General features: G+C 51.5%; 12 protein-coding genes across 12 annotated transcripts; 6 read left to right on the top strand and 6 right to left on the bottom strand.

Annotated features, from left to right (window-relative positions):
- Positions 1-774: 774 nt before the first annotated feature.
- Positions 775-1,845, top strand: PG994_002316 (Ubiquitin and WLM domain-containing metalloprotease; the record flags this gene model as incomplete). Its single annotated transcript, XM_066853725.1, has 1 exon — positions 775-1,845. The coding sequence occupies one exon, from the start codon at positions 775-777 to the stop codon at positions 1,843-1,845; it is 1,071 nt and encodes a 356-aa protein (XP_066721866.1).
- A 924-nt stretch (positions 1,846-2,769) lies between these two features.
- Positions 2,770-3,753, bottom strand: PG994_002315 (LicD family-domain-containing protein; the record flags this gene model as incomplete). Its single annotated transcript, XM_066853724.1, has 1 exon — positions 2,770-3,753. The coding sequence occupies one exon, from the start codon at positions 3,751-3,753 to the stop codon at positions 2,770-2,772; it is 984 nt and encodes a 327-aa protein (XP_066721865.1).
- Positions 3,754-7,202: 3,449 nt separating this feature from the next.
- Positions 7,203-7,445, bottom strand: PG994_002314 (uncharacterized protein; the record flags this gene model as incomplete). The annotated part of the gene is made up of 1 exon (XM_066853723.1): positions 7,203-7,445. The coding sequence occupies one exon, from the start codon at positions 7,443-7,445 to the stop codon at positions 7,203-7,205; it is 243 nt and encodes an 80-aa protein (XP_066721864.1).
- Positions 7,446-8,830: 1,385 nt separating this feature from the next.
- PG994_002313 (uncharacterized protein) lies at positions 8,831-9,499 on the top strand (the record flags this gene model as incomplete). The annotated part of the gene is made up of 2 exons (XM_066853722.1): positions 8,831-8,948; positions 9,180-9,499. The coding sequence occupies 2 exons, from the start codon at positions 8,831-8,833 to the stop codon at positions 9,497-9,499; spliced, it is 438 nt and encodes a 145-aa protein (XP_066721863.1).
- Positions 9,500-9,801: 302 nt separating this feature from the next.
- PG994_002312 (uncharacterized protein) lies at positions 9,802-10,875 on the top strand (the record flags this gene model as incomplete). Its single annotated transcript, XM_066853721.1, has 3 exons — positions 9,802-9,860; positions 9,902-10,159; positions 10,245-10,875. 3 exons carry the CDS (start codon positions 9,802-9,804, stop codon positions 10,873-10,875), a joined length of 948 nt encoding a protein of 315 aa, XP_066721862.1.
- A 2,784-nt stretch (positions 10,876-13,659) lies between these two features.
- PG994_002311 (phosphotransferase enzyme family protein) lies at positions 13,660-14,214 on the bottom strand (the record flags this gene model as incomplete). The annotated part of the gene is made up of 1 exon (XM_066853720.1): positions 13,660-14,214. One exon carries the CDS (start codon positions 14,212-14,214, stop codon positions 13,660-13,662), a length of 555 nt encoding a protein of 184 aa, XP_066721861.1.
- Positions 14,215-14,732: 518 nt separating this feature from the next.
- PG994_002310 (uncharacterized protein) lies at positions 14,733-15,842 on the bottom strand (the record flags this gene model as incomplete). Its single annotated transcript, XM_066853719.1, has 2 exons — positions 14,733-15,331; positions 15,476-15,842. The coding sequence occupies 2 exons, from the start codon at positions 15,840-15,842 to the stop codon at positions 14,733-14,735; spliced, it is 966 nt and encodes a 321-aa protein (XP_066721860.1).
- Positions 15,843-16,795: 953 nt separating this feature from the next.
- PG994_002309 (uncharacterized protein) lies at positions 16,796-17,194 on the top strand (the record flags this gene model as incomplete). The annotated part of the gene is made up of 1 exon (XM_066853718.1): positions 16,796-17,194. One exon carries the CDS (start codon positions 16,796-16,798, stop codon positions 17,192-17,194), a length of 399 nt encoding a protein of 132 aa, XP_066721859.1.
- Positions 17,195-18,297: 1,103 nt separating this feature from the next.
- PG994_002308 (uncharacterized protein) lies at positions 18,298-18,950 on the top strand (the record flags this gene model as incomplete). The annotated part of the gene is made up of 2 exons (XM_066853717.1): positions 18,298-18,641; positions 18,767-18,950. The coding sequence occupies 2 exons, from the start codon at positions 18,298-18,300 to the stop codon at positions 18,948-18,950; spliced, it is 528 nt and encodes a 175-aa protein (XP_066721858.1).
- Positions 18,951-19,506: 556 nt separating this feature from the next.
- On the top strand, positions 19,507-20,529 carry PG994_002307 (uncharacterized protein; the record flags this gene model as incomplete). The annotated part of the gene is made up of 3 exons (XM_066853716.1): positions 19,507-19,610; positions 19,891-20,103; positions 20,430-20,529. The coding sequence occupies 3 exons, from the start codon at positions 19,507-19,509 to the stop codon at positions 20,527-20,529; spliced, it is 417 nt and encodes a 138-aa protein (XP_066721857.1).
- A 1,020-nt stretch (positions 20,530-21,549) lies between these two features.
- Positions 21,550-22,485, bottom strand: PG994_002306 (Bli-4-like alcohol dehydrogenase; the record flags this gene model as incomplete). Its single annotated transcript, XM_066853715.1, has 3 exons — positions 21,550-21,710; positions 21,776-22,093; positions 22,158-22,485. The coding sequence occupies 3 exons, from the start codon at positions 22,483-22,485 to the stop codon at positions 21,550-21,552; spliced, it is 807 nt and encodes a 268-aa protein (XP_066721856.1).
- A 432-nt stretch (positions 22,486-22,917) lies between these two features.
- Positions 22,918-24,565, bottom strand: PG994_002305 (uncharacterized protein; the record flags this gene model as incomplete). Its single annotated transcript, XM_066853714.1, has 3 exons — positions 22,918-23,505; positions 23,557-24,267; positions 24,353-24,565. The coding sequence occupies 3 exons, from the start codon at positions 24,563-24,565 to the stop codon at positions 22,918-22,920; spliced, it is 1,512 nt and encodes a 503-aa protein (XP_066721855.1).
- Positions 24,566-26,058: the final 1,493 nt, after the last annotated feature.

Here is a 26,058-nt window from a genome sequence, read left to right as displayed (position 1 = left end):
AGGATTCGTGCTGTGTGCCGTGAGTGCTCAAAAGAATAACCGTACGTCCATTCAATTCGAAGAAGACATGGGGGATTGAAATGGAATGAAGAAACAAACAGCTCAAGTTTCAATGCCTAGCAAGCAACAAGCAACAGCCAACAGCTAAAAGGACACGACGCGACAGGGCTCTAATTGGTGTCTAATCCCTGCTAGTCCTGTGGCTTGACACCTTTGACACTTTGCATGCTACCGTGCGACAGTGGCTACAGTGGCTACAGTGGCAACCAGCTACAGCGCTAAAGCGAGCTGAAGAGATTTTAGCCACACTCGGCAGCATGCTGACTGAACCACGTCCCCTGTAGATCTGGAATGCTTGCGCAATGATCCGCTAGTGGGCGCTATTTTTGGGTCGGCCAGCGATGCCCGCTACCAGCAATTGTGCATGCGGTCCACTTGGCCAACGGGATTACCATCTGACGTATTACAAAGCTGCCTTGCGCCTTCGTGAATCTTCTTGCCTCCGATGACTTGCTACACCTTACGGCTGGCTATTCATTGATTTCTAAGGCTCGAGGGCTTTCACGGTAGGTTGCTTTTTCTTATAATAATTTGCGAAGAGTGCTGTGGTTTTCCCACTACCTAATCTGATCTCTGCTTTCCCAATTCAAAACAATCCACCTGCATCCTATTCTGCATTGCTTCACCAGCGTCAAATCGCCACGACCCACGTAGCTATCGTCCACAATCCCTAAGGCCACACAGAACAGTAGGAGCTGGAGGGACGCCGCCGCAATGGCCGACCAAGAATCCCGCGATGTACAGACGTCGCCCACAAATGAAGAAGACCTGATTGAAATCACTCTGACCCACGGCGGCTCGTCCCACACCATCACCCTACCTCGCGATGCCACCATCACCGACCTGTCGGCCGCCGTCGAGACCGAACTCTCCATACCGGTTGGCAACCAGAAATTCCTAGTCCCAAAGCTGGGCCTGCAGAAACCGCCCTTCAAAGACCCCCTACTGCCCGCGGCCCAGCTGGCGGGCAAGAAGATCACGCTCATGGGCACGACCGCCTCGGCCGTCGCCTCGCTCGCCTCGGCCTCAGCCACCGCCTCCCAAGCCGTCGCGAAACGCGACGCCGCCCTCGCGCACCAGCGCCGGCACCAGCCGAAAGCCTTCACGACGCGCACGACGACCACTACAGAAACGACGTACACCTTCATGGCGATCCGGCCGCTGCCGCACCTGCCGCACCCGGAGCGGTCGCAGGCCTTCCTGGAGCGGCTCAAGGCCGACCCGGGCATCGTGTCGGCGATGCGCAAGCACCAGTTCCGCGTCGGGCTGCTGACGGAGATGGACCCGCTCGCGTACACGGAGGCGACGCACGAGGGCACGACGCGCATCCTGGGCCTAAACCGCAACCGGGGCGAGGCCGTCGAGCTGCGGCTCCGCACCGACGCCTACGACGGCTACCGCGACTACAAGACGATCCGCAACACGCTCTGCCACGAGCTCGCGCACAACGTGCACTCGGACCACGACCGCAACTTCTGGGACCTGTGCCACGAGATCGAGCGCGAGGTCGCCCGCGCCGACTGGCGCAAGAACGGCCGCAGCGTCGGCGGCGAGGATCTTGCTGACGTCTACGAGCCCAGCGAGGAGGTCGCGTACGACCACGGCGGCTGGACCGGCGGCGAGTTCGTGCTGGGAGGCGGGGCTAACGGTACCGGGGGACCGGCGCTCAGTCGCCGCGAGATCATTGCGAAGGCGACCGAGGAGCGCATGAAGAGGATGAATAATGATGGGCTCGGCGGCGGCAAGCCTAGGGGCGCAGGCACAGGCGAGGGCTCATCGTCCTGAGATTTTGATTTTGCTTTGGCAAGCATAGCGCTTGACTGCAACTTTTAGGGTTTTGCTTTTCTGTACTCTACACGGGGAGTCGGGTTTCTTCCACATTGCGTCGGCGTTGTTTGGTTTCGCGAGAGGTTTCATTCGCTGAAGGTCATTTTCGGCCCCGGAGTTTTACATGGGGGGAGCCTCTCTCTGCGCTGAGAACCTACTTGTTAGGTAGTCGAGCAGCCTGGCAAAGGATACCAGAACTCCACCCTGCAATTTGCGGTTATCGAATCGATAGGGGAAAGCGGAAGCTGTATGTCGTTTCTCGCAACTTTGCGCAACAGCAAGCGAAGTAAATAGATGGGATGATTTCCTGAGATGCACCAACATAACCACTTGTATACTCGATATTTTGGAATGAACTGGTAATCGTATTGCTATATCCAGTAACCATACTGCTGCAGTCATTATGAACAGTTTTCTGGGCTATGCTATGCCACTCAAAAAGTATGGACGAACAACCCCCTGATTTTCAAGTATTCTGCAATCCCACAAATCTACCTCCTTATATTGCACCCCCCACGCCATACACCGTAGCTTATCACCAGTTCTGACAGAGAAACTCAAAGGATATTTAGAAGAAGACAAAGGCGAAGAGAAGAAAAGAGACTGAAGACCAGCAAAACAACCGCTGTCGAATGCGAGAGAATAATATGCACATGCCGTAAATCCGTGTATTCCTTTCCGCGAGAAGTAAAAGTTGAAGTTTGATTGACGAGTTAAGAAAAATGGTGTAGTAGGATGTAATGCCGTTTCGCATGCCTCTTGTTGATGACGGGGGACCGTCCGTCTCCCCGCTTTTCTCCATTGTTATGTAAGTCGCAACCCCTGACATCGTTTGTGGCCCAAGTATTGTTTTGTTATATTTCCAATTCGTTCTTTCTTTCTTCACTCCAAGACAGCATCCCCCTCTTGCTCGCCAACGACGATCTTGACCCACTCCTTGCGCGCCGGCTGCCAACGGTGCCCCTGCCAGACCGTCGCCCTCATGCTCTTGGCGCCGTACTCGCCGCGCAGGACGGGGTCGAAGCCGTAGGGCACGCTCGCAGCCACGCCCTCGAACTCACTGCGCCGCAGCGGCCACAGGTCCGTCGTCGCGTAGTGGTGGTAGTTCTTGCAGCTCCAGAGGCCCGGGGCGGGGCCGAGCGTGTCGGCGAACCGCTGCTCCATCAGGCCCGTGATGTCGACGAACATGCCGTTGGACGTGTCGATCCAGCGCGCGTCGATGACGTTGCGGCCGTCTTGGCGGCTCGCTTCGGCGTAGTAGGGGTTGATGTCGAGGAGGTACTGCTTGGCCTTTGGCTTTTGCGTAGTAGTAGTAGTAGTAGTAGTAGTAGTAGTGTTCTTGTTACTGTCGTTGTTATTATCTTTTGATTCGCCGTCGCGGTCCGTGTACGTGTGCAGCGTGTGGTTGAAGTGCTTGGCGAGGTAGTGCAGCGTCGTCGTCGTGACCTGGACGTCGAGGTCGTAGTCCCACGGCATGACCTGGCCGTTCCACCACCAGCCCAGCAGCGTGCCATGCGCGAGCCAGGTCTCGACGCGGAGCGCCCGCATCGTCGTCAGGTACGACCGGATCAGCTGCCGCAGCACGGCGCGGTGCTCCGCGTAGGCGACCTCGCCCTGGAAGAAGCGGGCGTCGTAGTGGCCCAGCTCGAGGCCGCCGCCGGGCTCGTGGAAGTACTTGGTCGTGTTGACGACCTTGTCTTCGTGGAGGGCGTGCTGGAGGGCATGTTGTTGTTGAAGGCCGCCGTCTTGGGTTTGGAGCTGGTTTTGGTTGCTGCTGGAGCTGTGGTGCCGGCTGGGGGCGGCGCCGGCAACCGAAACGGTACTGGCGGCGACCACGCCTAAGATGAGTTGCTTGAGGATATACATGGTGGAGGTATCGCGTAGGTATCCGTGATCTTCAAGTGCTAACCGACGTTCAAATGGTCCAGGAAACGAGTGAATAAGAAGAAGAAGAAGAAGGAGACGACGGTATAGTTAAGTTAGACCAGATTCTACTCTTTCCCCGTCACTGCTACCAGGTTGCTGGGATAGGCCGTTCTGGAATATCGTCTGATGCTACGATGAATAAGGATCGGCCCCCCTTCCGGTAATCTGTACTTCGATCGAGGGAAAAAGTAGCTTCAAAGTTTCGGGATACGGTTCGCAGGGTTGGTTACCCAGCAAGGAAACTGATCCGGTATGCTTCCGGATGACTCGGCGTGCTGCCTTGCCTGTGTCGTAGTATACCTTGCCGGTGTGTGTGTGTGTGTGTGTGAAAATCGATGAGAAGAGCCCAGGATGATCGGCAACGCTTCGATATATGACTCCAGGGCATAAGACTCCTTGCCCGCCGGGCCGCTCAAGCCCGCCCAAGTCCCCCTACATACCCCAAGGTTCGTAATCTCTTCGGCCGTGGCCATACTATGCTGCCGCAGCGAGATACGTAACCCCCCTCTAACGGAACCCAGGCTTACGAGGGCATCATTAAAAAAGGGATGGGCAATAGACCGGCAACCGGCACAGACACTCCCTCATGGCGCCGTACGCCTCGAACCCCTTAGCGCCAAGCGAAAGGACTTATACCTTCATTGCTTGTTTCCAAGTCGACCCGCGCTAAGGGCGTTCTGGGTTCCAGGCTAGCCAGGAACCCAAGATGTTTAGAGGCCAGCCCGGTCGATATATTCAGCAGTGGTTGCTAACCTGACATGACGGTGGACGGTTGTTGACGAATACGTCAGCAACCTTAAGATGGGTGTCGCAGGAGGAGCAGGAAGAAGAGTCTGTTCGACATGAACTCCACAAGCAGAACCGTTGAGTAGTCCCTGCATGACTTGATGGGAACGGGAAGGTGCTCGCGTGCGACATTGTCTTGATGTCAGACAGAAAGGCTCCTGTATGGTGTCCAGTAACCCATATGGTTCGGTTGTCGGTGTCAACAAACTGTCGCCATTGCATAAGCTTTTGGGGGGGTGGCCTCTGACGCACACAGGAAGCGGCATAAAGCTTATCTTGCAAGATCCGCCTGACCAAAGTAGTAGTACTTTCTATTCCTAGGCCTTGGCGACTGCTGGCAGTCGATAGAGTCGAGCCCCAATCTGGTCGACAGTCAGAAGCACTAAATGCCCATCACCATCAGTCTTGCAGGTGATCATGGCCTATACCTTAACCCTTCGCTAGTCGTCTCCTGCTGCAAGGTTTCCCACAGTCGGCTACCCGGCATGCTGGAAACCAATGATCACAGAGGATAGTGCGTGCTAGAGGACGCCCCATAGAAGAAAATGGAAAAGTAGCAGTTCTCCAGCATTGCTTGGTATTTCCCCAGGCTCTCTCCCGTCTTGGCAGCCTTGGCATGCGTTAAAGGTTATGGATCAAACAGATCCTATCAGAACTGAATCAATCCTGTCGCCACTTCCCGAGAAAACAGCCGCAAGGGAGAGATGGCTGGCGAGTGCAGTGCAGCGTTCAAGCTGCGAAACACGTTCCCAAGGTTTGCGACATCACCCGTTCGCCCACATAATTTCGCAGCAAGCTGAGACAGGACAACCCATTTTGTCCGCGCGGCCTTCGCAGACGAGAGCCCTGAGGATGGAGAAAAAATGGGCAGGGAATTAGATTAGGCCCTGGAAAAGAAAGCTGACGACGACGACGACACCCAGGTTTCCCGCTAGATTGGCGATGGCGTTGCGCTAGAAAGGCTTGAATCTGTTTTCAGGGGCTGTTAGTGTCCGACCCCTTCGGCGCAAAGAAAGACGCGAAGGGACGACATCAAGCAACTTCCCTCTCTCCCTCATATAACATGTCGACGCGGCCTTTTTCAATGCGTTCCCCTAAGCGTCCACGCGGTCGGGAGGCGCATTGAGGTTGTTTTGGGCTGCTCACTCCTCGGTTCCTAGTAACCGCCGAGGTGCTAAACAGTGACGACCCGGCCATGCTTTTTCCAACGCTAGGGTTCAGCAGGTGTCGGCTGTGGCTTCCCGATAAGCGTGCACCGCAAGACCTGCATACGTACTGCACACAATCTGGTGGTCGAATGCTCGGAAAGAATCAAAGAAAAAGCGAGCCGTTGATGGTGCTGATCAGACATGCCTGCACGATGGATCTGATCTTGCATGGTATGTCGTGCATTTATTCCAACGGCTGTGGTTCGCATGCCCACTTTCCTTGTTGAGATGCTAATCTTAGCGGCTGCTGTAGTTCGTCAACCGAAGTGCCAAGACGGGAGATCGTCACTCTAGGGCACACGACGACGCACATCCGAAGATGGGACGCCGTTCCATTACTGCAACTGGGTATCCGTGCTGGAAACATGAAATCTGATATTTAAATATAACTTTTCCTCATTCCGAAGTCAAGGCTCGGGTTCTCAACTTCATTTCATCCAAACTCCTTTCATCAACTTCTAGAAAGTTCTCATTACCCTATTTCAACTGTTGCTGATAGGCCGCATGGTAGTTCGCTAGTAATGAATAATTTCTCAACTCGACGATAACTACGAGCCAGTCTGCTGGATCGTGAATATGCGCTGCCAGCCATCCGGGTGCATTAAGAAGGTCGACTCAGAAGGGCCGCTTACCAATAGCGCAACACACGTAACGTATCCCTGCTGAGCAAAACTACTTTTGTTAAAATGCCTCAGAAACATGAGTCCAACTGATGAATGCGACCTTACAATCGACTTCCTAGAACGCCTCATTCGGACCGAGAGAACTACTACTTCAATAACTAGTGAAAGCTCCCGTCCAGACCAAAATGAGCCTTGCCTTGGTTTCTCCCTCGCTGCAACTCCTCACTTAAACCCACTTCTCCCTTGCCTCTGAGCCCTGACTGACGGGTCTCAGTTCGCTTCCCGTGTACCTACTTGGTCAACGAGAACAACGAGAATGGCGGTGTGGTTAGCCTCTCAGGATCATCGTGACGTCCGGCGTCCATAAGAAGCAGAAACAGCGCTGCGTCGACAGCGGGTGATCAGCTACGCAGTGTAGCTCGCATATCTCGAACACACCAGTCTGTTACGAACTACCGATATCCTCAACTCAATTCGGAGCCCGGCCTGTAGTGATCCATTGCAAGGTGATGCGCTCCACAATCTCTATCCATATATCATCACTCCCGGTCCCATCAGCCGCCGAAGCATCGATATGCTCCGCGCCAATATCCTGCGCAAATGCCACGCCCTGCGGGAGAGTATCTGCCACCACCAGCGCCTCCTCCTCCTCTCTGCCTTGCTCCCCCCGCCGCCAGGTCGACTTTGTTGCGCACCACCACCGTCGGCCGCTGGTGGACCGATGCCGCTTTCAGGAATTCCTAGTAATAGACATCCAGGAGATCTCTGCGGGTTAGCCGCGTCGTAGACGTGCACGCAGCTGTCCGTGGCGCCGACGTGCTTCTGGACCATCGCCTCGTACCGACGGCGGGGCTCCGGTCCGCCGTCCGCCGTCCCGCGAGGTAGAGGGCGCGCCCGAGGAAGGGGGCGAGCTTAGGTGCGTTGTCCATCTCGCAAAGAAGTTGGCGCCGTGCAGATGCTCTCGCTTTTGCCAAAGGTTCTGGTGGGCATCGGAGCAATAGGGGTCATCTTCCATCATGCCGAAGCAGCGCTATGTAGCAATTCATAGTTAGCGCAGACCCTCTTCTCGTGTAAGTGATGGTTCGAGATTATATGTATATACCTTACGGAGTAATGCCTGCTTTCCGGCACCCTCGGGACCGCATAGCGCTATCGTGACGACTTGGTCGATTCGACATGATTGGAGGTACTGCTGTACCTGGTCGTTCTGTTTTGCTGAGAGCAGCATCGCCGTTGGATGATCTTTTACACAGCAACAGTTGGCGAGAAGAAGAAAAAAGAAACAAAAGAGGGGGTGAAAGATTACTTGTATAGACTTCAGGCGTTTGCGAAAGAATGTGATACGTACAAGTTATATGACCAATTGAATATCTGAGTGGCCAGGCACTCCTTGCTTGGTAGCACCGTAGTCCAACCGCGGGTCATCCATGGACCTGCCAGCCCTTGGATCCTTGCCAACTCGTCGCGCGACTGGCGCCTTTTTGTTGATCGCCATGATCTGGAAGCCCGAAGAGGCGTAGTAAACCATCTCGGCCCGTTTGTGTGCATGCATTTTGTTATCTCCTTAGGATGACGAAGAACTACCGCTGGAACTTCTTTTGAGAATGGTACTAAAGCTCTAAGATTTGCTGGTTGGAGCGCCTGGGGACGCCGTATCACTGCTGCAGGCAAATGCGGCGAGGGCTGAAGCATCTGACCTTTCATAACTGTTGACGGTTGGGGTGAATCTTTGCTATCCAGAAGGCTCACTGGAGAGATGTGAACTCTTTTGCTACTTACATATTCTTCATCGTATCCTTATTCGTCCGATACCATGAACAAAGCTACATCCGGCTACGGCAGATAAAAACTTAGTGCCCGCAGACCGGGCCCTCCAGATCCACATTACGACATCAGTCCGTCCTGGCGCTTCGACACGTCATTACCAAACCCCCAAGTCTAGTGAGGTACTCACCAATAGCTCCAGTAACATCTAGTCGATCAATTTTAACTCGGAAGAATATCAGTATTAAAATGACAGGCGACCTATGAGATGGTTCTGTTCATTCAGTCACGTTTTTTACGTGGAGCCAAAGATCCCTGCGTCGATCCCGAAACGACCGGGCCTTGTGGATGTATGACGAGGGCGTGACGACATTGATTGAGATACCCAAACTTCAACACGCGAATGAAGTTGCTTCGTGCTGTAGCCCACAACATCACATGATTGTCAACTTCCATACTTAAGCCCAGTTCATACGCAGAGCATCAAACAAGTGTATCTATCCGATCATGTCACGACCAGCTACTTCACTCATATCACGACTCACACTCCGTCCTGCGTCAAACTTCGCAACCTCGTCAGCAGGAAACCGCATTCTAAACAGAACACTCAGCTTTCGCGCGTTTAGCACCACCAAGATGTCTTCATTCTCAACACCCTCCAGTGATCGCCCCAAGAATGAGATGCAATACTTCCCCGACATGCTCACAGCACTTCCGTCCAAGTCCGCAGAGTTTCGCAGAGTATTATGGACAGGTACGTCGATATTCAATATCTCCGAACGGGAATAGCCGAAACGCTTCTCGTGCTGAAAAGACGCTGCTACAGGATTGTACAGCCAGTTGGTTCTCATGACCGTGCCGGTGGGCGGTGACATCGGCGATGAGGTAAGATCTTACCTGCACTCTTTTGGCAGGCTTCGCGCGCCCCTAACTCACAGCAACCCCCACGAAAGTTGCAGCTAACGCATGTGACGTTTTCTCACAGGTCCATTCCGTGGACCAGATCCTCACCTTTACCTCGGGCACCGGCCTGGCGCAGATCGCCGGCAGGAGCAAGAAGTGAAGGGCGGCGACCTGGTCATCGTGCCGGCGGGCACGCAGCACCAGTTCATCAACACGGGGCCGACGCCGCTGATGCTGTACACGGTGTACAGCCCCGCGGAGCACAAGCCGACGACGGTGCACAAGACCAAGGAAGAGGGCGACAAGGAGGAGGAGGACGGCATCGATGTCGCGCCCGAGTGGTCCCGGCGGAGCAAGGCGCAGAACGAGAAGGAGGGATGGGTCAAGGTACCCGAGGAGTAGTGCTTAGTAGGGCTAGAAAGCACCATTCGTGCAAGGTCATTATTCGGGTCTCATGATCTGGTCAAGTGTTAATGTTAATCGACAGCCAATAAACCCCAACATCCACCGTCTGCTCCGTTCCCGTTTTGGGACTTAGTGGTACTTTTCTGCAGAAAACGTGTACATTCGAATGATGTAAACTGACTGCATGTGTACTCATGATACCTTCTCTTGCTACATGGGGAAATGGTGCTTTAAATAAGATGCCAACTTTGCCGATGCCCGTAACATCTGAATTGCATTGCAAGACCACAGAACTCATCATGCCTACCTATGATCTTCAAGGCAAAGTTGCCATCGTCACCGGGGCTGGCAGCGGCAAGTATTCCAGGTATCTAAGTTATATTTTCACTCACTAACTAGGATACAAGGAATCAATCATGCCTTCGCAGAAGCCCTACTGGGCCACGGTTGCTCCGTAGTATTTGCTGATATCGCACTACGTCCCGAAGCCAAGGCGACCATCAGCGCGTTCCCGCACCCGCCTCCAGCCTTTGGTGGGCATTCCGCTGTGTACTACAAGATGGACCAATCCGACTGGTCCGAGATACAAGGCACTTGGGACTTTACCCTGAGGACTTTCGGCGCCGTCGACGTGTTATGCCCTGACGCGGGGATCTGGTAAGACAGCGCAGGTCTTAGACAGCTAAAACAGCTTTCATTTTTTTAGTGAGAAAATGGCTGAGATGATACAAATAAATTGCAGGGAACCCCCGAGCTCATCCTTCTGGCACGCCCCCGGGATCCCCCCCCTATCCGTGGACGACGCACACGGCCGCCCCGGATCTTACCAGACCCTGGCGGTGAACCTGCTCGGCCCGATCCGCTTCGCGCAGATCGCGCTGGCCTACTGGCTGCGGCACCCAGAGGTCGCGGGCAATCTGTTGCTCGTCGCGTCCCTCAGCGCCTACCTGCCCTCGATCGGCACGCCGCTCTACAACGCTAGCAAGGGCGGCCTCGTGGCCTTCGCCCAGAGCCTGGCGCAGATGCAGCAGCAGCTGGGCATCTGCGTTGCCGTCGTCTGCCCCGCCACCACGTATACGCCCGCGGTGCTGCACGCGGACTACGCGGACAAGGTCCGCGAGGGCGATACGAATATGACAGACGCCGAGTGTGCGCGGGTCATGCTGGACGTGGCGACGTTGGCCCGGTACGGGAACGGCAACGTGGTCGAGGCCATGCAGTTTGGGAAGCCGGGGGAGGCGTCCGACGTGCGGGTCCGGGAGGTGCCGTATGCCCGTCTCGCGTCTGAGATCGACCCGAGTGGTGATTGCAGCGGTAAGAACATCGCTGTCGTGGAAGAAGGACTCTGGGAGCAACTAAAGGGATTGGCTTAATTGCAAACCCTCACCATAGTCATAATGAACTTAGTGAGTCTAATCGTATTTCCCATTGACTAATGGGACTACCTCAAAGAACATGCCAATTATGGTATTCCCCGAATGCCCGCAGTGAATCCTCGAATGGTTCCGTGACTTTCTCAGGCCATCCAGCGCTGAGCCATTCATGATTCTCTTCCACCCCGAGTTGGAGCTTACAGTACTCCCAGTATTCTGGATACCAACCCGCTTTCTCCCAATCAATAATTCCTGCGATTCTTTGCGAGTCGGTCTCGCCTGAGACAATGATGTTGCCCAGGGTTAGATCCCCATGGGTGAAACAGATGCAACCAGTGTCGGGCAACAAGTCCCGATATAGTTCGTGCCGATAGGGGCGGGTGGGGTCATTCGGTCCCGGTTTCGTACGGGTAGTAGCAGCAAGAAACCAGTCATTGAATGACTCGATAGTGGTAATCGGTCCCTCAAAATAGCCATCCCTGAAGAATCTATCTAGCAAAGGGCCACGAGATACAGACCCTGTCAGTGTGGTTAGCTTATCTATAAATCAAAAGCCCAGTATGAAACCGGAGCGGGATAATATATAAGCTAAAGCACCCCTTTACGGGCTACCTCGTTACGGGCCACCGCGTTTTACTTTATAAACGCGTCTTTTTACCGTGTATTTTAATTAAAAGACTTTTTAATTTACTTATTACTTTTTATTTTTTAAAGTAATTATTACCTTTGTTTTTTTCGTTTATTTTTACTCTTTATAATAATATCTTCGTTCGATATTTAAAAGCGTATATAGGCTACCGTGCGCGACGTAAAGCTCGGAGTAGCTATTCGCGAATCCGCTCGTAAATAATTAGCCCCTCGATCGTATATCTAACGCCGTTTCGCCGGTGTGCCTATTAGAAATAAGTTTAATAAAAATTAATAAGTTTTATCACTACTTTTAAAAAACGAATTAATATATTAAGCTATTAATTAAGCTAGGTTAAGTTTTATATTAATATTAATTAATTTTAAGTTTATAGCTTAATAAATATTAAACGCCTCTAAGGCTTTTTATACTTTAAAATAATAATAATATACTCGTTTTTTAATTAAAAATAAGTTCGTTAAAACCGTAAGGTCGAAAATAATTAATTATAGCCGGGTTAATAAAGCTATAATAATAAATATCAACGTTTTTTTCGATAGACTTAATACTTTAAAGCTATTTAATATCTCTTTTAAACGCTTTTCTAATATTAACGAAATAAGTATCGGTTAAAGCGTTAGCGGTAATTACTAGGTGGTTGCCGAAGCTATTAATTATTTAGCTTTTAAAAAAGACGTTGAGAAAAGAGAAGAGATTACTATTCTAGAGTGTGTAGGCTATAATAGGGTAGCCTTCCCGCCGCTAGTTATTTTTAAAGGGGCCGACGTTTAAAGCTAGTAGTTTTTAAACTAAAACGGTTATCTTTAAAATAACTAGCGGTTTAAAGCGTTACTTAAAGGGTGTATTAATAATATTATAGCTTTAAATTAAATTTAAAATATTTTTATTCTTTATATACGATTTCGTTATAATAATAAATAAGTCGTCTTAATTTATAATAATTATAAATCGTATATAAATAAAAAAAATTTATAAGTTTATCTCGTAAATAAAATTTAATTAATTTTTTATAAATTATATTATAATTATATAATATAAGTCTTAAATATAAGAGTTTTTAGCTTATATTTAAACAGTTAAATATTTATATTACTTTAAAAGAGGTGACACGTACCTACGCGCACGAACCCCTTTCTTATTTTATAAAGAGGGGTATACGATGCCCCTTATAGCTAGTAAAATATAGATATAAATAATAGAATATAATAATATAACCTCGATTAAACTCGAAACTAGTACGTACGTACGAAAGCTTATTTAATAGCTTATTAAAGAGAAGGTTAAAAATTATTTTAAAGGAGTACTCGAATACGGTTTTTAAATTAAAGCTTACGAAAATAAATATATTAAAAGTTTACTACTAAGCTAAGATTAACGTATTAACTTTTTTTATAATTAAAAACGTTTAAAAAACGGCTAAGATTTATCCGCGAGATTATTTAAAGTCGTTATTATTAAAATATATTATCTTAAAAAATATAAAGGTTACTTAAGTACGTTTAAAATTATTAAAAATAGTTAAGAAAAAATTAATACTTATTAAAACACTTTTTAATAATTAAGAATTACGAAATAATAATTAAAAGTTAATTATTATAAATGTTAGAACAGCAGGAACTAAGGTTTTCTATATCACTCTAAAAAGGGTGCCACGTACCTACGCGCACGAACCCCTTTCCTGTTTTATTAAGAGGGGCATATGATACCCCTCGTAGCTCGTACTTAAGATAGATATAAATAATAAAATAAAAACGATTAAACCTCGATTAAAACCGGAACTACCGTACGTACGAGAGCCTATTTAATAATAAACCTTATTTTTAAATTACCTTTTTAATAGCTTTTTATTAAAAAGGTTAATAAGGTTTTAATTTAAAGCGTTAATAAAATCGCGTATCTTAAAGCTTAAGTCGATTATTTTTAAACTAAACTCGATAATAAAACTATAAAAATACGTTAAAAGAAAAAAATTATACTAGGATAACGATTTATTTATATAATAAAGTACTAAGAGGGCCTCGTAACGCTATAAAAACTATAAAAGATAATAGCACAGAGGCGGAGGACTATATTATTATTAAAAACAACGAAAAATAATATATTTACATCAATTCTAGCCGTAGAAATGGCTTTAATTACAGGGGTAACGGTAGCTTAGTAAAGTGGCCCATGAGGGGGTGCTTTAGCTTACCAATAAAAGGATCAAGCAGACCGTGGGTAACCTGCCTTAAAGTGACTATGATCCGTCTGAGATCATCCTGGATTGACTTCTTATCGACCTCAGTGAGCACTGGCCACGCCTCCCGCAGCGTCTTCCCAGCAACAAGGCTCACGTATATGAAGTTCTTGCCTCCGAACTGCCTCCACCCAAAGACTTTGGGCACAGGCACCTCATTGTTTGGGAATGCGCCTCTTACCGCTCTCATTATTTGAGCCTCTTCAAGTCGCACACATGTGGGGGTCCCGAATTTGACCACAAGGTTCAGATCCTCATACTTGACGACCGCTTGGGAGCCGGCATCTGGACGCTGTTCAAGAATTGTGCTCGGTGCTGGTAGCTGGGGTGGGCAAGACGGTGGAGAGTGGAAAAAGGAAGTATCGGGGAAATCGATTTCTGCACTCGAAATATCAGGAAGAGCAGAAGTGTTGAAAAACGGTTGGTCTGCGCTTTGGGGGCTTTGAGGAGCCATTGCAGTTGGCCATTAACCGAGGGGAGTAGGTGAGGAGTTGCAGTGGGGGAACAATGGAGTTTCGGTGTGAGAAATAAGACCCATACTTATTAGCCGCCGGAGTAATTAATGCCAAGGCCAGCCTGAGGTAAGTCTGAACAAAAGCGGCGAGAGAGTATGTGATCGAAATTGTCCATATTGATGTGGAATAACACCTCGGAGAATTTGCGGCTGACACTTCAAATTTAGGATTAATTAGTGCAGTGACTACTTATATAATACGGTCAGATGATCCATCCCGCCTTTTATATTAGGTGTAATATGAGAAATAAAACATAGTGCAAAATGAGCGTGTATTTAACATCTGAAAAGTCCGACTAATGCCGCTAGAAAGAGAAGCCCCAACGCAACTTGTGAAAACTCACTTTACCCTAACTACCCAAACCGGATCCGTAGGTCTACTAAAGGAGTGGACTGAAACCTACGATCCCAACCCCTCGTCTGCTTCACACTCGACAATCACAGGAGTTTCCTACCCCTTATGTTTGAACAAAGGCGTAGTCTCCCCTGACTACGTTGCTCGTGACATACGCTGCGCATGACTCCATGACCTCTGTTCGCTCGCCATCACAGTTCTCCAACGTGCCCCTGGTGCATCGGTAGATGGGAGTCCAACTGACGTACCCAGACTGCCCGGCGGGAACGGCTACGGTAACCGATCGAGTGTCGGTGGTGGTGTCTTCCCAGGATTCGCCAGTCGAGATGCTTATGACCCCCCATGGGTCGCCGATGGTCGTGTCAAAGGTAGTAGACCGCGAAACGCTCTGGGTGTGATCGAACTGGAAGGACCGGTCCTGGGACTGTGCCGGGACGTTTGCCGATGCGACCTGGGTTTCGAACGTCTTGTAGTAGATCTCGCCATCAGCGACGTACGAGTCGTCTTTGTACCCCGTGCATCGGCGTGTCTTTCTTCGTAGGCCGGACGATGCGGCGAGAGACGCCCGGGGCGCTCCGACGACCAGGGGCTCGATGACGGTGCCATTTTCAAACTGAAGATAAGCCCCTCGAGGTCCACCGCTGCTACCCTGCAGAACGTCGATATCAAGTCTGCCGGCAGGGACCTGGGCCTTGTCACATTCTTCCGTGCCACAACAGAATTGAATCACTACAGTAGCCGATAGATATTAGAAGAGCTCCTACATATATGAAGAAAGTGTGATACAAATACTCCTTGTAAAGTATGAGTGAGGGGCTTGGAGCAGTTCAGCGGGTAGCCACTTACTGAATGTCGACTCGAGATCAATCTCCCCCGAGCATTGAGGTTTCTGAGTACTGTAGATGAGGTTTCCACAGCCCTCTGCTTCCAGAGAGGCAGGAGATCGGACCATGTAGTTGCCGGGCTTACCGTCGCAAGGGTCTTTGAAATTTCCAAACACCTTGAACTCGATCTTACCTTCGGTATCGTCATCGAAGCCCTGCCCGCCGAATACGGTTTTGCTGTCGTAGACGACGCACTCGGGGTACCCAGGGCCACTGGACGCGAGCCCAGACGGGCAGTCTTCGCACTTCTTGTCCCGGCACCAGGTCACGTCTTGGCAGGCTATGAGGCCTGCGTAGACGAGAAGAGTAGCCAGGGTAAAGTGACGCATAGTGAGGTTCTGTTCAGAGATGGGGCTTCAAATGCATGGGGAAATTTCTTTGCTGGCAATAGATGCGATGATAGTTCAATGATCAGGGAAGGATGGTTGGAAATTTTGTTTGTAATGTTAGCTCCAAGTCAAACGACGGCGCGCGGTGAGTCTTAAATAGCCTGTTGGATGGTGATACATCATATACAGCTCCTTATAACGCCCAATTGTTGAGAAACCCACGAGGAGACATATCTGGCAGTCTCGCCCCGCCTGTCTCCAGTCTACGACTCGGAACATCCTACTTTCTCCTATCTGACTCAGTCTTCAATGCCAATGCGACTAAGCAGGGCTAAGTATGCATCATAAACCAAATCCATCTATCGTGAACCAACAACCATCCATCAAGAACAGACATCCATCCTTCGCGAGCCAAGCCCATCCTTCATGAACCAACAACCGTCCATCGGGGACAGGCAACCATCTGCCAATAACGGAAACCCCATCCATCGGGAGCCAGCAACCATCCATCATGCGCATCATCGAGCGAGTAATCGGAAACCAGGTCTCTGGGCATCAACAACGCCCCCAGACAACATGTTCTAGACCCGGCGGGGGAGATGGAGAGTACTGTAGTGATGACAGGTTGATCATGGTCAGCCTAAGAACTTACGATCTGTCAGGAGGTTTCCAGACCTGTGCCTCATCGAAAGAAGTACACCGAAAGTGATACTTTGAAAATCTCGCACTACTTCGAGAGTCCAGGTAACTCGGCACATCTTAGCGAGTTGTAACACGAAAGCAGTCATCGATGTACTTTGCAACCTAGGCTACCTCAGTACGGGAAAAAAAACTATATAAACTAACGATATGTGATTTACTACAACGAAAGAAGTCCGTTACCATCAACTATTCTCCCTGCCCTGGCCCAATATACCTAAACCTTTACACTTCAAGTAACCTGTACAATCACAATGGCTTCTCTCCAGCTTCTAGCAACTGTCCTACTCTCCGTGACAGGAGTCTTTGGGGTTCCGACCAACCTCATTGCTACTCGACAGGCCAGTGAGATCCCCCCTGACACCCTCTATCTCATCGAATGGTACCCGAACGGGTGCGGCAACGGCAACGGGCGAAGCCTGACCGGCTACGAAGAGGATCTTGCCTCGTGCGTCAAGTTCGACGGGCTGTTTGACCCCTCACCCACGGATTCCGCTGCCGTGCGGTTCCTCTTCCCCGGCGACGGGCGCAAGTATCAGTGGAAGCTGTTTAGCGGAAACACCTGCGGCGACCAGATTGCCCAGGGAGAGGGTGACCAGTGCTTCAGCGTCCCGGTTAACCAGAACGTTGGAGCTGTCATTGTCTACACTTAAATGGTATGTGTTCTTCGGTGAACGGCTTCCAAGACTGTACTGATTGACCCGATAGAGTGAATGACCCAAGGATGGGGCAGAGCGGTGGTTGTGGAGGTGGAGTAAGAGATTTCTTTGGTTACGGTCCCATATCTTTCATTTGATGGTGCCTGAATAGAGCTTTAGTCCTATCAATCTATATTTATCAGTGGTTATGCACGATATTGGATCTCTGGGGCGGTTGAGTCGTTCCGCGGAGTAATACAACATTGATTTGCTGTCCTATACCTTTCCTTTTTAGGCAGGTGGGATATATGCTAATAGCTCAGCCCAACAGACTTAGTAATTAGACCCAGACTGCAATGACACTCTAATCACATCTTATTCAAGCATGCATCGCGGAGTGTTCCATCCAGAAATTTGTTTGATTTACTCATGGAAGATGTGTCTGCCTGTGTGTGTCGGCGCGCGCGTGTGGCAAATCGGGTAATTCCTGATTGCAGCCTTCTGCAAATGGTTGTAAACGAGGTACTGTTGTTATTTTGGGCTGGGCTGATCTCGCCTCGCACCACTGATCACCTTTTTGTCCTCAGCCTGGTTAGTTCTGGCGTCGAGATTGGCTGCCGGCTGCTCGGGACACCCGATTATGACGACATGATTACGGTTGTTGGCTGTGCCGCGGTGCCGAAAAGCATCCCGAATTCACTGCATTATGCAACGTCGGCATGCAAAGCGACACTCCGCGGGCGGACCCTAATAGCGAACGAGCGAGCGCCAATAACAGACCTGCAGGAGTTACTCCATTGGGCCGCCCAGGCCTTGGCTGTCGCGTTGCCAAATGGTACCGCTCACATTTTCTTTCGGTTCTTGCTGTCATTGGGACGGATGCATTATACCGGGACAATTAGCCCTGTACTATTGCAACATCGGTCGGTTATTGCTTGAGTTTCCAATTTTAAGAACCAACATCTCTGTTCAGGCTCTTGGCTCATGCCGGCATCGTACGATACACAATGCAGGTCCAAGTAATAACACGTATCCCTCAAAGCACAACGCTTCCCTTTCCTCCATCCTTCACCTTCTAACATACGCCTCTCCAAGTTCTCACTATCAAACACACTATCATGTATCCCCGTAGCATTACTTCCGTCGTTGCCGCCGCCGTCCTGGCGGTTTCAGCAGCCGAGTCGAGTGCTTCTCAAACTACTGATTCGACGGACCTTCCGAAAATAACGACTGGCCCTGACGAGATCAGCCCCGAATGCTATGCCGAGGTCTTCAAAAAGGTTTTCATTTACAGACAAGAACCGTCTGGCGCCCTCGGCGATGTGATCCAGAAGTCCAGTCTGTTCGCGGCGGCCAACATCCCGACCAGCGAGTGCGCCCTCCTGGGCAAGATTCCCGCCACGCTCCACGAGGAGTACTTTACGTTCGAGTCGTCGAGGTCGGAATGGTGGAAGTCCCGCCGGTACGTGTTTCTCGCGATCTTTAGTTGTGTCTCGGTGCTCTTTTACGCAGTGGCACCAGATTACCGCAAACACATAGCCAGCCAAGCTACCAAGTACTAATCCGATTGCCTTCCTTCGTTCTGAGCAGAACCGACTTCTCCAAATGGGCGTCGACCTGTACAGGGACCTTCCCGACCACCGCAGGCCCTGGCGACGGCCCCGTCGTGACCCCCTACCAAAGCCACTCGGCCTTCCTCGACACCTATGTCCCGGGCTCCGCCACCACGTGCGAGGGCGTCACCCGGGGCCCCACCGGCTTCGTCCCTTAGCCAGGCCACCTCGGCGACTCCCGGGGGAAGTGGGTCGGACACGGGCCCGCAAGAGACGTCCTCGTCCGAGGGCGCGGCGCCCCGCAGAACCATGGCCGCGGGTGCTGTCATGGCCGCTGCTGCCGGTGCATGTGCGGCGGCTGTGGCTGCTTAAGTTGGGGTGCGCACGTTACTCGAAACGTCCAGAGACTGACTGTCCAAGCAAACCCCGTTTTCACCTCGAGTGATATGGGTTAATGCAACATAGCTGTCATAGATTGTATAGTAAATACCAGAATGGATCAACGTTTGCTGGATGCTATTTGAAGCCCGACCTAACCATCTCATAAGAGATGCTCGCCTCAGTTGAATTCTATTTGCAACTTTGTTTTTTAGGACGTTAAGCTAAGGCACCCCTCCACGGACCACCCCTTTACGGACCACCGCGTTTCGCCCCATAAACGCGGTTTTTTATCAAGGACCTTTCGCGTAACAATCTCGTATTCTACTATAACGAAACGTTCTTAACACTATTAAATACCCTTATTATCTTCGTATTCTTTTAACCATTCTCTCAATGTCTTCATTTGAAACTCAAAAGCGCGCACAAGTAGCGATATACGACGTAAAGCTCGGGCTAGGCGTTCGCGAGGCGGTGCGTAAATGGGATGCTACTCGATCGTACGTAACACGACGCTTGGCCGGTGTGCCGACGAGAACAAGAGCTCAATAAGGACCGGCAGGTATTGTCACCTTTCCTGGAGGCTTAATTAACCCACTGGGCTATTGGCCAAGCCAGACTAGGCTTCGCACCGGCGCTGGTCAAGTTCAGATCTATGGCCCAGCGGATGTTGAATGCTTCCGGCACCTCTCATCAGCTAGGGCAGCGATGGCATACCCGTTTTTTGGCCAGAAACGAAGATATTAAGACAACAAGGTCCAGAATTATTAATTATAATAGGGTTAACGGTGCTACGGTCGCAAATATCAACGTCTTTTTCGATAGATTCGATGCCCCTGAGCTGGCTAATATTCCTCCTGAGCGCCACTACAACACCGACGAAATGGGCATCGGCCAAGGCGTTGGGGGCGACCATTGGGTGGTTGCCGAAGCCACCAGCCATATAGCCCTTAAGAAGGATGTCGAAAAAGGCGAATGGATCACTGCTCTAGAGTGTGTGGGTTGCGACGGGGTACCCCTCCCGCCGTTGGTCATTTTCAAGGGGGCCAACGTACAGAGCCAGTGGTTTCCGGACCAAAATCGGCATCTCTGGGAGGACTGGCGATTCAAAGCGTCACCTAAAGGGTGGACGAGCAATGCTACAGCTTTGGATTGGATTAAAGACGTCTTTATCCCTTATATACGGTCTCGCCACGGCAATAAATGGGTTATTTTAATCTGTAATGGCCACGAATCACATATAAACGACGACTTTCTATGGCTCTGCTTTACGAATAAGATATGGCTAGTCTTTTACGAACTACACTGCAGTTATATAGTCCAGGTTTTGGATGTGGGAGTCTTCGGTTTACTGAAGAGAAGGCTGAAGATACTCTTAAGGGGGTGTCCGAATACGGTCCTTGGATTAAAGCCTACTAAAATGGATATGTTAAAGGTATATCGCCAGGCTAGGATTGACGTATTGACTCCCTCTACGATCAAAAATGCCTGGAGAACAGCTGGGATTTATCCGCGGGATCGCTCGAAGCCGTTGTTATCGAAATATGTTATCTTAGAGGATGTAGGTGTCGCCCGAGCACGGCCAAAGCCATCGGGAGTGGTTGAAAGGGAATTGACACCAGATTTCGTCGCCGAATTGGCCCTAACACCTATTAAAACACCCTCTGGTGGCCAGGCATTACGGAACAGTAGTCGGAAGCTGGCTACTGTAGACCATTCTTTCAGTCTCCCTTCTCAACGGCTCTTTACTCGCAAGGCTAGCAAGGCCCTGGACCAACAAGCTAACAAAATCGCGAGTCTTGAAGCGCAGATAGACTATCTTTATGCCAAACTCGATAGGAAGACTGCGAAAGTACGTCAGAAGGTAAAAGTTGCACCGGGACAGCGATTTGTTCGTATGGCTAACATACGCCGGGCCAAGCGGAGGCTAAGGGGTAGGGTCGTATACGAGGACGAAGCCAGCGACGTTGACATGCCAGGCGGGCCTTGCAACGCTGCAGAAACTATAGAAGACGATGGAACGGAGGTAGAGGACTGTATTATTGTTGAGAGCACCAAAAGATAGGATTATTTTATCGATTTTGGTTGTAGAGATCATTTTAATTGAAAGGGCTGCAATTGCCCCTCAGCTGGTCCGTGAAGGGGTGGTCCGTGGAGGGGTGCCTTAGCTTAAAAGTGAGTTCAAGGAGGCACATGGCATACGGACTAACATCGGAATGTGGATCTGACGGGTCCGGTCCGCTAGGACTTGTCGCTAGCTCCTAGCTACCGTGCCGGGATATAGCCTGTTCATAATGTATTGGAAAAAGATCGGACGAACGTTAAAGCGCAAATTCGACTCTACTACTACAGCAAAAAAAGATACACAGAACGACCGCTCCTCGGCCCAGACACGACAAGTCCCACTCAAACCTCCTGTCCCTCCAACTCTTTCTGAGTTCACTCCCATACCTTTTCGCCCAGCTCCTCATCCAGCATGACGCCCGACGGCTCGGGCCGGTAGCCCACCGGCTCGTAGTGAGCCCCGCTAACGACGTCCCCGGCCGGCGCCGTCGCGGCCCAGAGCTGATTCTTGACGCCCTCGGACACGGGCCGGACCACTTTCGGCACGACGTGGGCCTGCAGCTTCGCCATCTGCTAGTCGCCGGGCTCCCTCCTTCCTGACTCATGTTTCTGTTGGCCAACGCCCGCGCGTACAGCATGTTGGCCGTCTTGCTCTGGATGTAGCGCCGTACGGGCGTCACGGCGCCGGCGCCGAACGGGTCTCGGAGCGTCTCGAACTGGATCTTCTCGGGCCCCGCGTGCTTCCACGCGGACGAGGCCATGCTAACGACGCGCGCGGGCGTACCCGCCGTGGTGGCCGTGGTCTGGCGGAGCAACGGGTTCAGGAGCTTCAGTAGGAGGGCGTGGCCGACGTGGTTGGTGCCCATCTGGATCTCGTAGCCTTCTGCTGTGGCGTTGGGTGGGCAGCCCATGACTGTGGCTAGGGAAGTTCTGTTATTAGAAGGTGTTCCTGATATTGATGGGTTATTCTCGGAGTCACTTACGTCCAGCATTCAGCATCAGAATGTCCAGTCTTGGCGATGAGTCCAACACCGACTTGGCAGCTTTCTTGATCGAGGCGAAGGAGCTGAGATCCATTTCTAAGAAAGAAACGTTTGCGTTCGGGACTTGGCTCTGGACCTCTGCGATTGCCTCTTTGCCCTTCTCGGGACTACGGGCGGCCATGTAGATCATGGCGGGGCTGTGTTTGGCCAGCTCTAGGGACGCCTGCTTGCCCAAGCCGCTGTTGGCGCCGGTGATGAGGATGACCTTTCCCTTAAGGGAGGGGATGTCGGTGTCTGGGCTGAACTCAATGCCCTTGGAAGTGGCCATGTTGGATTTATTCTGAGGTCGGACGTTGGAGAGGAGATGGTGGATGTGTCAAGATTTGGGATGATGAGAAGATCAGGACTATTGCCATAGTGGCAACTGACGTTACTTATAGATGATTACATCGGCGACTCGGGCATGGGGATAAGGGTTGAATCCGTTAGCTACATGCAGTGTCTCTTCCAACTTTGTATAGTAAGCCGGGAAGCCTTCGTGTGGAACCCCTAGCTAATCCTCATGTTGTGGGTCGCTTGGGCCAATCAGACGTAACCATTTCCGACACGGCCAATCAAGCGACATGCTTCCCGATACGACCAACCCCTATAAAATCGCTCAAGCTTAAGACTGCGGCTCCTGGTCACGGCTCAGCTTGTGACTCAAGCCCGTACTGTTGAGAGCCCACATTGTAGCCTTCCGCTTCACACCTTCAGTCATTCAACCACTGTCGTCATCAGAAGCCATCTCCTTCTCCATCATCTCCCAGAACGTCTGCACGCGGTCTCCGCCAATCCAGTAATTGCCCAACGCGTCCTTGCCCGGAATCATGAAGCCGTCCGGGAAGCTATAAGGGCTCTGCATAGCCTGCACGTACGACGGCCTCAGCGGCTTCTTCTTCGCCTCCTCCTCCTCCTCGTCCCGGGGCCGGACAGCGGCGGAAGAAAAATTGGTCTCGAACAAGCGCGCCTTCTGCCAATTGCTGAACATCAGCAGCTGCATGCCGGCGTTCCCGAACAGCGGGATGATCTTGTTCTTCGGGTCGTCGCGCACCACCGCCGCGTACGCCTCGAGCTGCGCGCGGCGGCCCTGCGTCTCGAGCGCGCGGCGGAGGGCTAGGGCGGTGTGGCCGAGCGGTTTCGCGTGGAGCTCCCGGGCGGGCAGGAGGGCGATGACGAAGCCGACGCAGTTGCTGAGGTAGGGACGGCCCGGGAGGAGGAGGTGGTCCTTCTCCAGGGTGGGACGTTGGCCGTAGGCGTTTTGGATGGCGACCTTTTGGGGAAGTTGACCGGCGTCAAACAATGTCTCCTGAGTAAGTGAAAGGAGTGTGAACAAATAGGAAAGATGGGGTATACTAACAGTGCGATCCGAGTCTTTGGGAATATTCTGCGCCGCGATGCGTGAGAACCAGGCCACGAGAACATCCCCTTCACTTACAAACGGATTCTCATAGCCTGCCGCTGCGAGATCGTCCATCGCTTGGGCACGAAGCTTGTCCAAGAACGCCTTGGGGACGCAGACCACCCGGTTTGCCTTGCGGCGCCAGGTGATGTCCAGGATGTTATTTGCCCCATACTTGACCAGTCCGGAGGTGTACAGGCGCCGGTCGGCCAGCACGTGTTTCTCGGTCGGATACATGCCGAATTCCGCAAGAGGATCTTCCCGGACTCCTTGTGGGGTGGGGATTTCTTCTTCCCGGCCTTGCAGCGCCAGCGTCCAGGCGTCCAAGACGGCACCCATGGCCACCGCATCAAATAATGAGTGCAGCCAGTGCAGGACGACAACAGTCTTGTCGCTGAAGGACACCACCCGCAAGCCCAGCGCTGGCCGGTCCGAATACAGATAGTCGTCCTGAGACTGTGGCACGTCCGGGCCCATGACCAGAGGGACTAGCTCCGAGGGGTCGCCCGCGATGGCCGGCCGCGACCCGGAGGGCGATTTGGGGATGCGGGAGGCCACGGGGTGGTCCGCCGCCTTTTGGCTGCTTTCTTCCACGTGCGTGAACCCAATGGCTGGGCGCTCGCTGGAGAAGGTCTCGGGAACATGGATTTCCAGGTACTGCCCACTTTCCTACACGTACAGCGCATTAGCATTGGTGCAGGTAGGGCTTATGTAAGTATGCACTAGGACGGGAACGGGTATGGGCGCAACGCACATCTCGCCTCAGCCGGCCTCCCAATTTGTTCCAGCCCTCGCGCGTGACGACCCGCTCCAGTGCCGACTTGAGCTGTTGCGCGTCGAGGACCTCGTCAAAGACGAAGAGCGTATACAGCACAAAGGTCCGGAACACGATGGTGTCATCGAAGTAGTGCATCCGGATGACCGTATCGGTCGGCACCCGTGGGGGCGATCGTTTGCTGTACCACATGTCTGCGTTCTCCGAGAAGGAGGGGGGGGGGGATGATTTGCTGTTCCAGCGCCTCGGGTGCATATTCATGCAAGAAATGAGGGGAGAGGGAAGGGAGAAGGCGAGGGAAAAGAAGCTCGCTAAAGAATCGTGTAAGCAGAACGGGGCAATGGTTCGTGATACGCTTTGACAAGAAAAGGAGTGGGGTATTCACATAGTGGGAATGAAGTGATTGGACTTGCTGCAATCCGGTAAGAGCTCTGTTTCTACGGCACGTAAGCTGACCATGCAGGCAGGCCTAGGCTTGTATGATGAGGGAGTGACGGTAAGCGGGTGAAAATCATTGATGAGTAATTAGGGACTATCATCTTAACGGTATTGCGAAGTGCCTATAAAGGTTTGGGAAGAGTTTGGGTAGAGAAGAACAGGGGAATTGCGGCGCAAGAAAAGGGTGCGGCACAGGAGATGCGGCACAGCACAGGGGCTTCGAGAAAACAACCTTTTGCTTCGTACCACCTTACACGTAACGTAGTACGACCTGTCAGGCTTTAGATAGAATAGCGTGAGTATATGAATTTGGCACCTAATAGAAAAACTACAGTATTAGAGACACGATGCTGGCTCGTGCTCCTAATTGCATCCGTCCAAGAGTCCCTCCGTGGAGTATTATCTGTCAAAATTTTCTCTCTCTCTCTCTCGCACCCCAACCAGGTGATGATCTGCCGACGTATGGGAAATTATAGGACAAGGGTCGGGCTACGGAACGTGGCTCGAATGGGAAAAAAAGAAACTTCAATGACGGGAGCATCTGTCATCTCTAACAACCCCCCTTGTGGCGCAGGCGGCACGCATCCACGCGGAAAACGGCGAATGGGGTGTCAAGGTAAACGGCGCACCAGGATACCGGGCGCGCAGGGATGATCAATCTACCGACCAATTTCCTGCATCGTGGTATCATACCACGCCAAAGGCCCACACCTGTTTGCGCTTAGGCAGGCGAGCGTTCCTGATCGTGCGCTGAGCTGCATACCATCCGACATGATGCCCCCGCCGTGAGCCCCGCTATATGCGGCGCGGGGGAACATGGGTTGAGAAAAGACAAGGATGTTGTCCCGGTTCCTGGTCCAACCCTAGGGGCCGGTGGGCTTCGTCTCATAAACGGTGAATGCGCTGAAGATTATGACTGTCCCGGATCCTTTTGAAATCCTCTGTGCACTTTGAACGCTGCAACACTCGAGCTTCGCTGTAGCATGACCGACACTGCGGACTGATATCTCTCCTATAGAACTCGGCGTGCGCGAGAGGCCCACCACGAAACGAGCGAAAACGCCATGCTAGACGGATATCCAAATGGCGAGAGTGTGAAGGCGGCGTCGCATGCCTTGCCCCTTTTGGAACCCCATGGGCTCACCATCACCATCCAGGCGGTGGTGTACATCGTCCTCATTCTCTCTACTGTCATAGTAGGACTTCGAGTCTACGTCCGAGTCTTTACCGGCAGCCAAAGTGTGAGT

Source organism: Apiospora phragmitis (assembly GCF_038363925.1).
Source record: "Apiospora phragmitis strain CBS 135458 chromosome Unknown utg000002l:1.0-5516284.0:1.0-5523493.0, whole genome shotgun sequence".
In the NCBI taxonomy this organism is placed as follows: domain Eukaryota; kingdom Fungi; phylum Ascomycota; class Sordariomycetes; order Amphisphaeriales; family Apiosporaceae; genus Apiospora; species Apiospora phragmitis.
The sequence above is the reverse complement of the archived record's forward strand: the minus strand, read 5'-3'. Positions and strand labels throughout refer to the sequence as shown.